The following is a 14,861-nucleotide window of genomic DNA, read 5'->3' as shown; positions in this document are numbered from 1 at the left end:
GGTACTTGGCTCTGACCCTCCCACCACAGCCCAGCCTGCCACAGGGGAGGCCGCAGGGCCGGCTGGTGGGGGGGGGGATGTCAGTGGGAAGCTTTTCTCAGTCTGTTAGATGAGCAGACCTTGCCTCACTAGGGGAAAGGGCCGAGTCTCCTCCATCCCCAGAAATCTGCCGTGGGAGCAGGGCTCCTGGGCCTGTAGCTTAGCTGCAGCTGACAGACATGGAGCCCAGAGTGTCTGTGAATTCTCAGTTGGTGTTTGTGACCAAATACCCAGAAAACCCACCCCCGACCTCATCATGTCTCAGTGCCCCCCCCCCCACTCTGGCCAGCTTTCTGAACCAGTTTCCAGTGACCCTAAGGAACTGGAGCACGTGGTGAAGGGTCTCACGGGGAGACCCCCCGAAACTCGGGGAGGTTTAGTTTTGAAAAGAAGGGTTAGGGGGGAGATGAGTTTTGGAAGATCTGTCCTGTGGAGGAGGGAACAGATTTGATCCCAGAATTCAGGACCACGGTCAGTGCCTGGAAGCTATAATGAGGGATTTAGGTGGGACATCAGGCAAAGGGTCTAAGGGAGCTGCTTCGAGGAGGGAGGAGCTGCTTAGGGAGATGGCTAAGACCCTTCCTTGGAAGTCTCCAGGAGCAGCCTGGGTAGCCCGGTCAGCTGGTGGTAAAAGTATTTGAGATCATTTGAATTGGACTCTCTAGAGTCTCTCAACTTCTCTAGAACTTCCAGTTTCCCTCAGATTCTGTGGGGTTCCCTACTCCCCTTCCCTGAAAGGTACAATCAAGTCTTGCCTTTTGCCTTTCCAAGACCCTCGAGCAGCCAGGTGTGGGCCTGGCAAATAGCTAATGTTTCTATCCATTTTTCAAGAGGACCAGGGACTCAAAAGTGAATCGAGTTGAGATGAGGCAAAGGTGCTTAGTCATCAGCCTCCCTCTCCCTGCACCTTGGGTGTACCGAAGCTCATTATTAGATTTACGTTGCATCTGGCCAGCTCCCTAAATCCAAGATCAGGCCCTTCTAGAAAAAGCTCCAAAGAGACCTCATCTGACTGGGCTACCGGCTTGGAGGCAGCAAGGTTTTGTAGTGGACAGAGCACTCAGGAAGACCTGGCTCAGAACCCACCTTGGATGCTGTTAGAGACATCACTTCTTACCTCTAAGACTCAGTTTCCCAATCTATAAAATGTGGAGATGGATTTTGTTGGCTCAGGTGCCTTCCACCTCTAGTCTATTAGCCTGGGGTCCTACATCCATCAGTGCCGGGCCATTTCCTTCTGACGCCGATCTTGACCCTGGCAAATGCTTCCTGCAAGACAACCTTAGGTGTTACCTTCGACCCCTGCAGAATCTATGGCTTCCTCCCTCACCTTGGCCAAATTTATTTCCTCAGCTTTAACCTCAATCATGTAGACACACCAGTGTCCTAGAACGTTAATTAAGAACTAGAGAACGTGAGTTCTTTGGGACTGAGCAAGGATATCTGTCTTGATATTGTACCCACTCCCCATAATGCCCTGGATGAGAATCTGCACACAACATCCATTCTGATGCATCAAAAGTCTAATTTCTGAAAACCAAATTCATAGAGAAATTGAACAGAAGACCCCATCCCCCATCCCCCATCCCCACCCCCCACACCGCCCCAAAGCTCTGGGGAAAGTACACAGCCATTATCTGATCCTGACTGTGGCCAATTCAACGGGCCTCTCGGCTTTGTCGTCACTGTGACGCTCAACTCTAGTGGGCACCAAGGTCCAATCCACAAAGCTGAGCTGGGTTACAGATCTCTTCAATGACCTCACGAAAACAGCATCTTCTTTATCGTGAAACAAATTCCTTAAAAGGAGAAAAAACAAATTTAGTATGAAAAAGCAGTCCGCTCCAAATAAATGTTCTCTTAGTGAAAATTAAAAATTCAAGTGATGTAAGAGCCCAGCAGGAGAAAACCCTTGTCCTGGAGCATCTTACGTCGAAGGGACATTTTCCCATCTCTTCTGGACCTGAGTTAAAGCCTAAACAGTTGGATGTGGCTCCTGATCATTGTTTTAAATTGAGCAATTTGTTGTTAAAAGCACATGTTTTCAGGGATCATAGATCTAGAGCTGTAAGAGACTTTGGACATCATCCTGTCCAAACCCCCCAGTTTGCTGATAATGAACCGCAAAGGAGGGAAATCGTTGGCCCAGGATTCAAACCCAGGTCCACTTTCTGCCTTGCTTCTGATACTTAGATTCCTCTTTAAAAGCAGGATCTGAGTCCACCCTCCTCATTTAACAGAAACTGAGCCACAGGGAGTAAGGAGGATTGTGGGAGTAAGTACCAAAGCCAAGCTTTGAACCCAAGTCCTCTGGGCCCTTTCACCCTACCATATTGCTTCTCTTTATCACACTTGATTCACATTTAAAATCAATGTGTCAAGTTGCATTTATCTTAGCTTTCACACAAAGTCCTTAAGACAAGGGTGCAGCTGAGGCTCAGCCACCGACTGGCTGTGACTTGGCCGGGTGATGACCGCTGGAGGGTTCCGGACCACCTGGCCATCTCGAACATTTTGAGGAAGCCCACCCAACATCAGGGACGGCCCTGGGTCTGTGCCCATCAGCACCTTCATGGTACAGGGCTCTGACCTGGAGCGGTGCTTAGTTAGGTCGCTGGGCTAGATGGTCAGAACCCATCTGACAGCCAATTGTATCATCAAGGGCCCTGAATGGCCCCTCAGTCCCAGATCATACAGCAGCAAGTCTGGCACTAATGGAGACAGGGCTGGATTTGGAGGCAGCAAGAGTTAATTTTTTTTAATGAAACAAGTATTTTTCTCATTTAAGATTCTAATAATCGAATTAAAACCCTGAAAAGATTTTTAAGTTTGAATAAAGATTATCTCAGGAAAACACAAGTTCCCCCTGCCTCTGCCTAGTTAAGGTCATATGTCTGGGATTTCAATTAAAAGTACTTTCAGAAATGGCAGAAATATTTGGACACTTAAAAAACCAAGATCTACACAACTATCAAAAAACTGAATTTGGAATAAAGGGGAAAAGTAAGAACTGGAGAGAAATGCAATGGACATGACTAAGTAATGCTCATCTAGTAAAAATGGGAATAAAATCTAAAATAACTTCTAGGTTAATAATATGTAGATTCAAATTTCAATGATGACTTTATGAAACTAAAAAACTGAAATAATGAAGTTTATATTGAAGAACAAATGATATAAATATCAAAGAAATACTGGAAGGAAGAAAGATTCTTTTTTTTTCTTTTTCTGAGGCTGGGGTTAAGTGACTTGCCCAGGGTCACACAGCTAGGAAGTGTTAAGTGTCTGAGACCAGATTTGAACTCGGGTCCTCCTGAATTCAGGGCCGGTGCTCTATCCACTGTGCCACTTAGCTGCCCCGAGGAAGAAAGATTAATTAAAAATTTTATTATTTTAGGAAGAGTCAAAAACACTGTGGCTTACTCCTGATTGTCAAATCAGATTAAAATGTAAATTGGAGATGTTTAATAAGATTAATAAAAGTAGAGTAGACCGTAGATGGTGTTAAAATGTGGTTTCCTATATAAGTCTAGGGCCAGAAGGGATCCTATGTATGTTTCAGAGTTTGACATCACTACCACTGTCCTTGACCACATAAAGTGATGGTCAAAACTATATGGTACTAAATATGAAATATAAAACTTAATCAATGGAACATAGATAATCTAGAATCAAGAGCTTATTATAGATTAACATTTGATGCAAGATTATAAACAGTATGGAAGGAAACTATTATTCAATAAAAACTTGTGGGGAAAACAATTAGTATTGTTAGAAAATGGGATTTGATCTTCGCTGATTGATCTTCATCTTACACCATATAAAATTATAAATTTCAAGTAGATTAATATCCTAGATATTTAAGAATCTTTTTTAGAACCCAAAGAAAAATAAGTTAATTGCAGTGATAAAGGAAATTTCTATCTCTTGAACAGAGAGGGTATAGGATAAAACAGGAAAGTTGATAGACATTATTAGGTGAAAACCTAGGAGTTGATCTGGCATAATGGATTAACTGGCACCAAGAAGACTGAGAGTTGAGTCACAGTGGGTAATCTATTCCTTGTTCAGGACCCCATTTCTAAGACTATAAGCTTTATACATGTGTAGCTCTGGGATAATAAGAGTTCCATACTGAGAGCTCATGAAATAATTGATAAAATAATACCTCTAGTTCACATACAAAATTTACACTTAAAATCCATGAAGATTTGATTAAAAAATAAGTGAGCAAGTAATTGCTGAAGGAAAAAGCATAAATTTTCAAGAACTGTTTGAAAACAAATTTTCCAAGTGCTAATAACCAGAAAACATCAATAAAGTATCTTTGAAAACCCACAAAACCCCATTAAGCATGATGTTGAAGCCAGTGCTTACCTGTTGATGTATGCTTTAGACCATACGATTTCTGAAATAACAAGAGATTTTAAATGAGCATTTTTCAAATATTGCTACATTTAAAAACATTTATTCTGCATTTAAAAATCATCAGTAAATAATCCCTTTTTTATTGAGGAGCTTATCGTAGTATTCCTCTCCACCCTAAAATTGTTCCTCTCTACCCTAAAATTGTTCCTCTCCACCCTAAAATTGTACTTTATTCATAGGACTTCAAATGAATGAATGAAACCATCGAGCACTCAGCTAGTGACAAGTACTGTGGTGGGGGGTGAGAAGCTTACCTCCTCAGACGCTATTACCATCTGTGTCTTTGTTTTCTCCCAAATCCTCACTGTACCTCAGCCAAGATCTGATGATCATGTCCTTGATCTTACACCCATGTCAGCATTCCCCCTCTCTGACCATAATCCACTGCCTGACAGTTCTCCCTATCCCTTATCCCTCTGTGGGTTTAGCCTCTCCGTCCTCACCCCAATCTTTCCACCATCTGCTTTCCCAGGTCATCTTCTCCGTTCACTCTTATTCCATTCAGAACAAACTCGACTTCGGCTGGCCTGCCATCGGTTTCCAGACCTCAGACCTAAGGCCACTCCTATCATCTGCCTTCCCTGTTCCAACCTCACTATGCACAGGAGGGAGTCCCACAACCATCCACTGCAAAGGGACCATCCACTTTCCAAGAAGCCTCCACTGCTGCATGTCAGCCCTCTGGCACTTCTGAGGTTCTTTCACATTTCCCACTTCTCAGGCTTCCACACTGTTCCAGCATGGGACCTACCCACATTTCTCTGGGAAAAAAAAAGTACTCTCTTCCCCAGCTCTACTTTCCCACTCACCTTCACCCTCTCCTTTGTTCCATTCTCTGAGTCAGAGAAGAGCTGTCCCTGCTCCTTGCCAGTTCCTTTCCATGTCTCCCACCCTGTTCTTAAATCCAGAAGCTTCACCCAGTTCCCAAGCTCTCCTTATCCCTTGTAGCTTTCCTTGCTATTTCTAAAGTGGTTTGTAAACTTAAAGCACTCTTTAAATGCTTGCTAGCCATGGGTTTGGGGCCACCCTTTCTTCTGGTGTGATTCAGAACAGCTTTTCCTTCTCCTGCTCTGAATTTCTTGGGTCCACATCTGGATGGGAATGAAAGGGGAAGTGCACACAGTGCTTGGCACAGCTGGGGCCTGATGAATAAATGCTTGTGGACCGCTGAGTGGCAGTCTGCCCGTGTCATCCTAAAGAAGCAAGAATGGGGATAACCGAGTCCTTTTCTCAACGTAGCATCTTTGGGCAAAAAGGGGAAGGAAAGGATTTCACTGAGCAGCTCCAGCAGGTCCTCCCCGCCAGCTCCAGATACCTGTAGGTACAGTGAGGCAGGGCTTGTAGGGCCCTACATACATCCCCTTCTCTGCTCTCCTGCCAAATGCCAGATTCTGAAGGACCCGAGACCTTTCATGGTTAAACAAATGGAAAGCTGTTTTTCTTTCTTCTCCCTTAATTTCTAAGAAATAGAAAATTTCTTTTAAAAAAATCATCATTTCCTACTGATGTTTGGTTACAATTAAGAATCAAAAAAATCAAAACTCAAAACAAATCTTAAGACGTGGAAATTTTGAATAAATATAACAAACAATTCCAGCATGACCAAATTTTCAATTTAAGTGAATTGGGGCAAAAAAACAAAAAAAGAAATTATTTTAAAGCAATTCTCCTCTAAAGAAATCCTTATGTGCATTAGAGATAAAAATAGAAGCTAAAAACAACCTCACGGTCAGGTTTCTCAATATGGACAAAGGAAAGAAATGACCACGTTAATAGACAAATAGGGGAAAGGACAACTGGGGTCTTTTTCAAAGCTTAGAATTTGCAACATGAAAGTTTTGACCTCATAAGCTCTAATGTCTCTTCCTACAAGATCAATCTTTATAATTCAGGAGGTCTAGAATTTCGTGTTGTTGTCCAGTTATGTCCCATTCTTTCTGATCACATTTGGGGTTTTCTTGGCAAAGATACTGGAGTGGTTTGACATTTTTTTCGTTAGTTCATTTTACAGATGAGGAAACTGAGGCAAACAACTAGCTCACAGTGCCCTTGAAAGGATCAAAGGAATTAGTAGATGAAAAGTACTTTACAAACCTTGAAGAACCATTTAAATGTGATATATATATGTACATATATATATATACACATGAGCAAAACAGATTTATATAGATATATGTATATATTCACATATAAATATAGATGTACAAAATATAATTTTAAATGCATATATATTTAAAATTATAAATGGGGTTTACACTAGGATATACTATAAGATATTTAATATGTATGGGAATATCTGCCATCTAGGGGAGGGGGTGGAGGGAAGGAGGGAAAAACTCGGAACAGAAGGGAGTACAAGGGATAATGTTGTAAAAAAATTACCTATGCATATGTACTTTCAAAGAAAATGTTATAATTATAAAAATTAATAAAAAAATAAATAAAAAAAATAAATGGGGTTTACACATGTTTGCTATCACCCCTTTAAGCATCAATGCAGTCACATGTCCACGATGCTGTGATCAGGCTGCAATTGAGCAAATATAATTTTATAGTTAAAGTTAAATGAATTGCCCAGGGTCACACATCTAGTAAGTGTCTGAGATTGCATGTGAAGTCAGAAGATGAGTCTTCCTGTCTCACATCCAAGGCTCTCATCACCTTGTCATCCTGCTACCACTTAAACCTAGGGCATATTTGATTTCTTTGCCCATCCATTCACTCACCATTCATTCATTCATTCATTTGTTGCTTCTTAAGCTTCTTGGGAGCAGCAACTATTTCCTTCTTTGATTTTGTGATCCGGGGCTTACCATCGAATAAGGCATATCGTGGACATTTAATAAACTCTGGCTGATTAATTGATGGATTTTCCAACGCAATCCGCCACTAGAGGGAGTAGGAAAAGTCTGGCACAGGCCACCAATAGAGGGTTACTCAAACGTAGTCCTGATCCCCCTTGTAGCTTAAACCAATCAGCCTCAGTTTTTCATGGCCAACCTCTCCTCCATCCTTCCTGTCGCCCACCCTCCATAACTGATCGAATTTGCTGACTTCTGGGAGCAGTTTTGATCTGGGAGAGATCCCTCGCTCTTTGGTAGGAGCAATGCACCATGTTGGAGCTCTCAAGTGCCTCCAAAATGTACGGGAAGCTCTCCCTGGGACTTCATGGCTAGAAGCTAAGGCTTCGGCTCTTGGCAGATTCCCGATTGCTCAAGACATAAGGTAATGATGATGTCGGTGATTTCTATGGAATGGCAGAAGGTTTGCAAAGCACTCTGTGCCCATGTATACATGCACACTTCTCATGTGATCTCACAACAGTCCTGAGAGGTAATGCTGTTACTATGTCCAATTTACAAATGAGGAAACTGAGGCTCAGACAGGGTGACTGCCATTGCTACTAAGAATCTGGGCTAAGATTTGAACTCGGGTCCGTTAGAACCAAAGTCAGTATGTGCCAGCCTATAAAGGGTCCATAGCTGTGGACTTAGCAGTTTACCCCAGACATCCTGCTCACCACGTGCCAGCTGGAGTGGCTGGAGCAGGGATGGCTGGAGCAGGGGAGTCCTTTCTACCTGGACCTCTGCCATGTCCTTTGATCCTATGGCTTAGCAACTTCCTTTGGTTAACTGCAAGCTGGCCCAGAGAGTTTCATCATTCAAAAGATGGGGCCGGACTACCAACCTTCTCACACACACCCCCAGGCTAGCATTTAATTGCTAGCTATTATTGTAGGGGAAGTCACTTACTCAAGGTCACACATAAGTGTCAGAGGCAGGATTTGAACTCAGAGCTTGCTTACTTAATGTCCAGTGTTCTCTCCATTACACTTCACTCATTCACTTAGGCAAGTCACTTTCCTTCTGCCTGTCTCAATTTCCTCATCTGTAAATGCTAATAGCACTTATTTCCCTAGGTGGTGGCTAAGTGACAAAGTAGATTAAGAGCCAGGCTTGGAGTCAGGAAGATTCCTCTTCTTTCATTAAATCTGGCCGCAGACTCTTCCTAGCCCCATTTGCCCCAATGATCTAGAGAAGGAGATGGCTAACCTCCCCAATATCCCAAGAAAACTCCAAAAGGGGTCACACTGGGAGAGCTGAACACAACTGCAACAGCCCAGCAGCAGCAGCTCAACTTCTCAGGTATTGTGGAAATCAACGGAGATAACATCTGTAAAGCACCTTTTGGCACCATAGCTGCACACAGATGCTCTTGATTCTCTCCCCAGCAGAGCTCCCCAGAGCATAGCCTTTGAGTCCCGGGTCCTCTGAGGTATCAGATAATTTTGGGAAGTCCACAATGATTCTAACTTATTTGGCAACCATGAGGTGCCATAGAGCACTGAGATGGGGGCTTGGGTTAGGAAGACCCAAGGTCAAATCCAGCCTCAGACACCAGCAAGTCACTTAATCTCAATCAGCCTCAGTTTCTCTAACTGTAAATTGGGGGGAATATTAATCCCCAGGGTTGTTTTGAAGACTAAAAGTAATAGCATTTGTGAACTGCTCTGTGATTGCTTGCTGCCACTTTCAATGGCTAAGGTCTCCTTTCAAGAATCCACAGCAATCTAACAGTCCTTACCTTTCCTGTCAAGTAGCCACAGGGACGGCAGATGATAAATTGTGTACAAGCGATACTGCCTTGCATCCTGGGATAAAGGATTGTGATACAGATCTGCAGGGAAGAATCCAAAGTGAACACAGGAAGCCTCGGATGTGGCAAATCCTGACTACAATATTTACAAAGTGTATCATTTTGGATAAGTCCTTTAACCCCTCCTGGCCCCAAATCCCTCGTGTATAAAAGGAGAATAGCAGCATGTCCTTCACAGTCTTGTTGTGAGAATCACTGGAGAGACAATGAGGGTGAGTGCTTTAAGAACCTTAAAGGGTGAGAAATATTGTTGTTGTTGTTGCTGCTGTTGTTGTTATGAATTTCTACTAAAGGGAACCAGAAGCCATCAGTTTGCTGCATCTTTAACCCTCAGGGAAGCCTGAAGATTTTGGGTGCCTATGAGCAGTGTGACCATGGACAAGCCACAGACTCTCCCAACCTGGATTTCCTCATCTGTAAAATGACAGGGTTGGACTTGATGCTGACTAGTCTGAACCCCATAATCCCCGGATGTCACCTTAACACTGCTTCCCCCTCCCCCCCAGCTTAGCATCTCCTCTATAAATGAAGTTTCCCTCAGATTATGACTTGGCCAGAAGCAGACCTGGTCCCATGGGGGAGCCTTTAGTGTGGATAGACATAGATGCCCCCAGCTTCAGTCCGAGCGCCCTACCATGCCAGTCCATTTGGGCCGGGGGGACGGCTGCTGAGAGTCCAAGTTCAGTCAAGTCTGAACTCGAAATTCTCCAGTCTCTCTTCTACTGCAGCATCAATGTGAGCTGTGGCCAGGCAGGCTCCAGACACCGAGGATCTTTGTTTTGGGTGCTCTAACTCGGGCTCCAACTGCCATTCGCCACAGTTGCCATGGGAAAATACATTAATTGCTAGATATAAACAGGGACTAGCAAAGGTACTTGGGCCACACCCATCAGGGATGTAGGGGCTGCCTCTAACAAGGGCTAAGTGTCCCTTGGAGGCTGATCTTGGCGTCTGTGGGATTTTCATCTGAAAGTTCTAGTTCTGTCAAGTCACGGGGAAAATGACGGGTTGGTATTAAGAGGACTTGTCTCACTCAGTTACTAAATGTGTGGCCATTGGGATTCAGGGTCCTCTTCCTTCAACATAAAGAAATAAATATGCACACAAATAAATGAATGAATGAATGAATAAGTAAATGAGTGAGTGAATGAATAAATGACTAAATAAATATATAAATATAAATTTATATATTTATAGAAATATAGAAATTTGAGAGAACATCAAAGGGTTCTTTCAGAGCTAAATTGATTATTATCCCATCCTCCCCATTGCCTTTAACTTTGGTCTGGTCATGAAGGTGGAAGTGGCTAGGACATCCGAGCTAGGAGAATAGACTTGCCAAGGGTCATGCCAGCAGGTTTCAAAGCAGGGTCCTTTGATAACAAATCCCATGTCTTAATCTACATCTTTGCATGTTATACAGCCAACAATTGGACCCAGGTGCTGTGATTCCAGATCAAGGGTGGATTGCTCTATAATAGGTCATCAAAAATGAGGGAATGCCTTCTAAATGCCCCTGGAGGATCATGGTGATCTGGAGAAGTGATCGTGTCCAAGAGAATGATTATGGTCATCATACTGGTGGTAGTAGTAGTAATAGTAATCACAGTGATGAGTAATAGTAGCAGTGACAGTAATAGTAATAGTTATGGTAGCAATAGTAGTGATAGTAGTTGTAGTAGTGATAGTGATAGTACTAGTAATAGTAGTAGTAATAGTGATAGGGGTAGTAGTAGTAATGATAATGGTAATAATAGTAATGATAGTAGTCATAGTAGTGATAGTGATAATAATAGTAGTAATAATAGTGATGGTAGTAGTAGTAATAGTGATGGTGATAGTAATAGTAGTAGTAATAGTGGTAGTGGTAGTAGTAGTGATAGTAGTTGTAGTAGTGATAATGATAATACTAGCAATAGTGATGGTAATAGTAGTAGTAATGATAATGATAGTAATAGTATTGATAATAGTCATAGTAGTGATAGTGATAGTGATAGTGATAGTAATAGTAATAGTGATGGTAGTAGTAGTGATAATGGTAGTTGTAGTAGTGGTAGTGATAGTACTAGTTATTATAATTATAATTATAATAGTTGCAGTGGTGGTATTAGTGGTAGTAGCAACATTAGTAGTAGTGATAGTGACAGTAGTAGTAACTCTAGCAGCAGGAAGAATAATACTGGCAGAAAGGTGCAGTTTTTACAGGACTTTAAGGTTTACATTTTATATATTTTAAACTTTGTACTTTACATACAGGTGAGGAGTACAGGCGAGCATATGAAGGGAGCCTAGGTTTGTGTGTAGATGAAGAAGGGCAACTAGAAGTGGAAGAGATCTGATTAGTGAATAGAAGAGGAAATATAGGCCTGCGTTAAGTCGTTCATTTTGGCTTCCTCATCGTGTAATGATAATAAGGATGGGGATTAGGGTTGTTTTGGGAGTGTGGAGTCAGGAAGTCTGACACTCCGGCCTCATCCTCTGACCCTAAACAAGTCACTTAAGTGACATCTGCCTTTTCCTCCTCATTTCTAAATTTCTAAATTTCCAAAATGGAGTGAATGGGAAGGAGGTTCTTGTAAGGATTGTAAGAATTAAACAAAATGCTTACAAAACACTGCAAACCTCCTAGCACTGTATAAATGCACACTGTTATTCTCCATTCCCAGCTAGCCACCAGCCTCACACAGCAGAAATTCCCACCCCCTTTTTACAGATTAGGAAACTGAGAATCAGGGCGGCTAAATGCTCACTAAGCTCATGAGTATTCGGGGCGACATTCAAACTCAAGTTTTCCTGTTTCCGAGTGAAGATGGGTTGGGCTTCCTCTAGAAGTAGAGGGGAAAGCTGAAGAACCCAGGCTCTGAGCCCAAAGTAGCCCTGGGTGGCTACCCACAGGACCCGACAACCCCTTCTGATTATGCTCAGGAAGGCGTATGTGACCTTCTGGAGGTGTGTGTCACTCGGGAAAAAACCCAAACCAAAAACTGTGTCTGAGTGTAAAGCCCGAGCCAGCCAGCAGGTGGCAGCAGCACAAAGAGCTTTAATCTCAGGTCCAGGAGAGCAAACTGACCTTCCTCTGAGTGAAACTTGCTTGCTAGGGATGGGGAGCAACAGCAGGCTGGGAGAGCAGAACTTAGGCAGGTGCGGAAAGTATGGGCAATCTTGCCACACCACTCAAACCCTGATCTTTTCCTCCTCCCCCACTCCATCCAGCTGCATCTCCACTAAACCCTGACCTTTTCCTTTCCTTCTCATCCAGCCGGATCTCCTCTAAAACCCTGATCTCCCCCCCCCCAAGACCAGCTATATCTCCACTCAAACCCTGATCTTTTCCTCCTTCCCCACTCCATCCAGCTGCATCTCCACTAAACCCTGATCTTTTCCTTTCCCCTCACCCCCATACCCCTCTATCTCCACTAAAACCCAGAGTTTTTCCTTTCCCTCCTGTCCAGCTAGATGTCCACTCAAACTCTGATCTTTCCTTCCCCCCCCAGCCCCATCCAGCTGCATCTCCACTAAACCCTGACCTTTTCCTTTCCTTCTCACCCAGCTGGATCTCCTCTAAAACCCTGATCTTCCTCCCCCACCCAAGTCCAGCTATATCTCCACTCAAACCCTGACCTTTTCCTCCTCCCCCACTCCATCCAGCTGCATCTCCACTCCATCTTTCCCTTCCCCCTTCCCCCCCCCCAATACAGCTCTATCTCCTCTAAAACCCAGAGCTTTTCCTTTCCCTCTTGTCCAGCTGGATCTCCACTCAAACCCTGATCTTTCCCTTCCTCCCTCCCCCCACCTATATCTCCACTCAAACCTTGACCTTTTCCTCCTCCCCCACTCCATCCAGCTGCTTCTCCACTCCATCTTTCCCTTCCCCCTTCCCCCCCCCCATACAGCTCTATCTCCTCTAAAACCCAGAGCTTTTCCTTTCCCTCTTGTCCAGCTGGATCTCCACTCAAACCCTGATCTTTCCCTTCCTCCCTCCCCCCAGCTGGATCTCCACTCAAACCCTGATCTTTCCCTTCCTCCCTCCACCCCATCCAGCTGGATCTCCTCTAGCCTTTCCTGGGAAGCCCAGTGCGGTCCATCCCCATGGCTGCCGGTGAGAATAGAGTGAGCCTCATAAACTGACCTCGGTGGGACAGGCACAAACACTTTAAGGAGCTATTTCCTCCCTCAGCACTTGCCCGGTCCAGATTTGAATTTCTAGCTTTGATTTTCTTCCCCTATGCCCTTATTCATGAGAGTTTTGCACAAGCCGGGGCTCATGAAGAACTCCCTGAAGTCGGACAAATCCCAGCAGAACCTCAAAGAAGTAAGAAGAAGTTGCCCTGACTTCCCAGAATTACTACTTACAAAATCACCTCTCCAGTAACAACATGACTAGCTTACTCAATTAGTCTCACCATAAAGGCAAATGGAAGAACGGCCCTATGGAGAAGCAGCATTTCTGCCCCGGAATTGATGAAATTGATTTTCATTAGTTTGGGAGGAAAAAAAAAAAAAAAAAGAAAATACTGTGATTGGCAACTTAGCCTTGTAACTCAACTTCTTTTCCATTCTACTAAAAATAGCCCAAGGGGGAAAAGTTGGATTTTTCAAGACCTTCCCCCTCCTAACCTATTAAACACCTAGTGTGTGGGATTTATGAGTTTAGGATTGATGAGACTGAATTTCCATAAATTATGGTTCCAAGATATGAAATCAGTTTCCTGCGTCTGAATGTTTGCAAAGTCTGGCTTGATGCATTAGGCAACATTCCTTTAGCAAAGATGAAGTGGAACTGCTCACACTTTCACTTTCAATAGGTTAATAAGATTTAATCCACCTTCCCTGGAGGCTACTTAAGCCTGCACACACCTTGTTGGCGCCAGCACTGTCTTGTTCGTGCTCATTTGAGATTCAGAAAAGGAGTAATTTTCATTTACCAAACAATATATCAAAAGTGACGGTACCAGCTTCAAGCATGTGCTTGAGGAATAATTTCTAGCTTGTGGAAATCTATTACAAAAAAGAAACTGAAAACTGAACAATTGGTTCCATTTTGCTATCAGCACAATAGCGAAAGAGAATAATCTTTTGTTTTCAAAGTGAATATCTGAAGTCACTGGTTGAACTGAGAATATATCCACATGTGTATTCTATAGATGGACAATAAATAATGTGTCCTGGAGGTTAAATGAACCCACAGGTGACATGGTTAGGAAAGAAACTGAGGTAAGAAACTTCAGTTTTAAACTTTTTGATGATGTTTTGGATAAGGGCATTAAGGTCACAACAACTAAAGAGAATAATCTTTTGTTTTCAAAGTGGATATCTGAAGTCACTGGTTGAACTGAGAATATATCCACATGTGTATTCTACAGGTGGACAATAAATAATGTGTCCTGGAGGTTAAATGAACCCACAGGTGACATGGTTAGGAAAGAAACTGAGGTGATAAACTTCAGTTTTAAACTTTTTGATGATGTTTTGGATAAGGGCATTAAGGTCACAACAACTAAAGAAAATAATCTTTTGTTTTCAAAGTGGATATCTGAAGTCACTGGTTGAACTAAGAACATATCCACATGTGTATTCTACAGGTGGACAATAAATAATGTGTCCTGGAGGTTAAATGAACCCACAGGTGACATGGATTAGAAACAAACTGAGGTTGTAAGCTTCAGTTTCAAACTTTTTGATGCTTTGGATTAGGGCATTAAGGTCACAAGGAATTTTGAAGGATGACATCTCATTAA

The 14,861-nt window shown here is 43.0% G+C and overlaps 1 protein-coding gene across 1 annotated transcript in view; it reads right to left on the bottom strand.

Moving 5' to 3' along the window:
• Positions 1 to 1,544: 1,544 nt before the first annotated feature.
• LRRC72 (leucine rich repeat containing 72) overlaps positions 1,545 to 14,861 on the bottom strand; it is a 31,111-nt gene continuing 17,794 nt past the window's right edge. The window contains exons 6-9 of the mRNA XM_074267629.1: positions 9,052 to 9,144; positions 5,783 to 5,926; positions 4,417 to 4,447; positions 1,545 to 1,838 (exon numbers count right to left, since the gene is read on the bottom strand). Coding sequence (XP_074123730.1) covers positions 1,673 to 1,838; positions 4,417 to 4,447; positions 5,783 to 5,926; positions 9,052 to 9,144 — 434 coding nt within the window. The 3' untranslated portion in view covers positions 1,545 to 1,672. The remainder of the gene's footprint in view (positions 1,839 to 4,416; positions 4,448 to 5,782; positions 5,927 to 9,051; positions 9,145 to 14,861) is intronic.

The sequence above is a fragment of the Sminthopsis crassicaudata genome, chromosome 5 (assembly GCF_048593235.1).
Source record: "Sminthopsis crassicaudata isolate SCR6 chromosome 5, ASM4859323v1, whole genome shotgun sequence".
In the NCBI taxonomy this organism is placed as follows: Eukaryota; Metazoa; Chordata; class Mammalia; order Dasyuromorphia; family Dasyuridae; genus Sminthopsis; species Sminthopsis crassicaudata.
The sequence above is the reverse complement of the archived record's forward strand: the minus strand, read 5'-3'. Positions and strand labels throughout refer to the sequence as shown.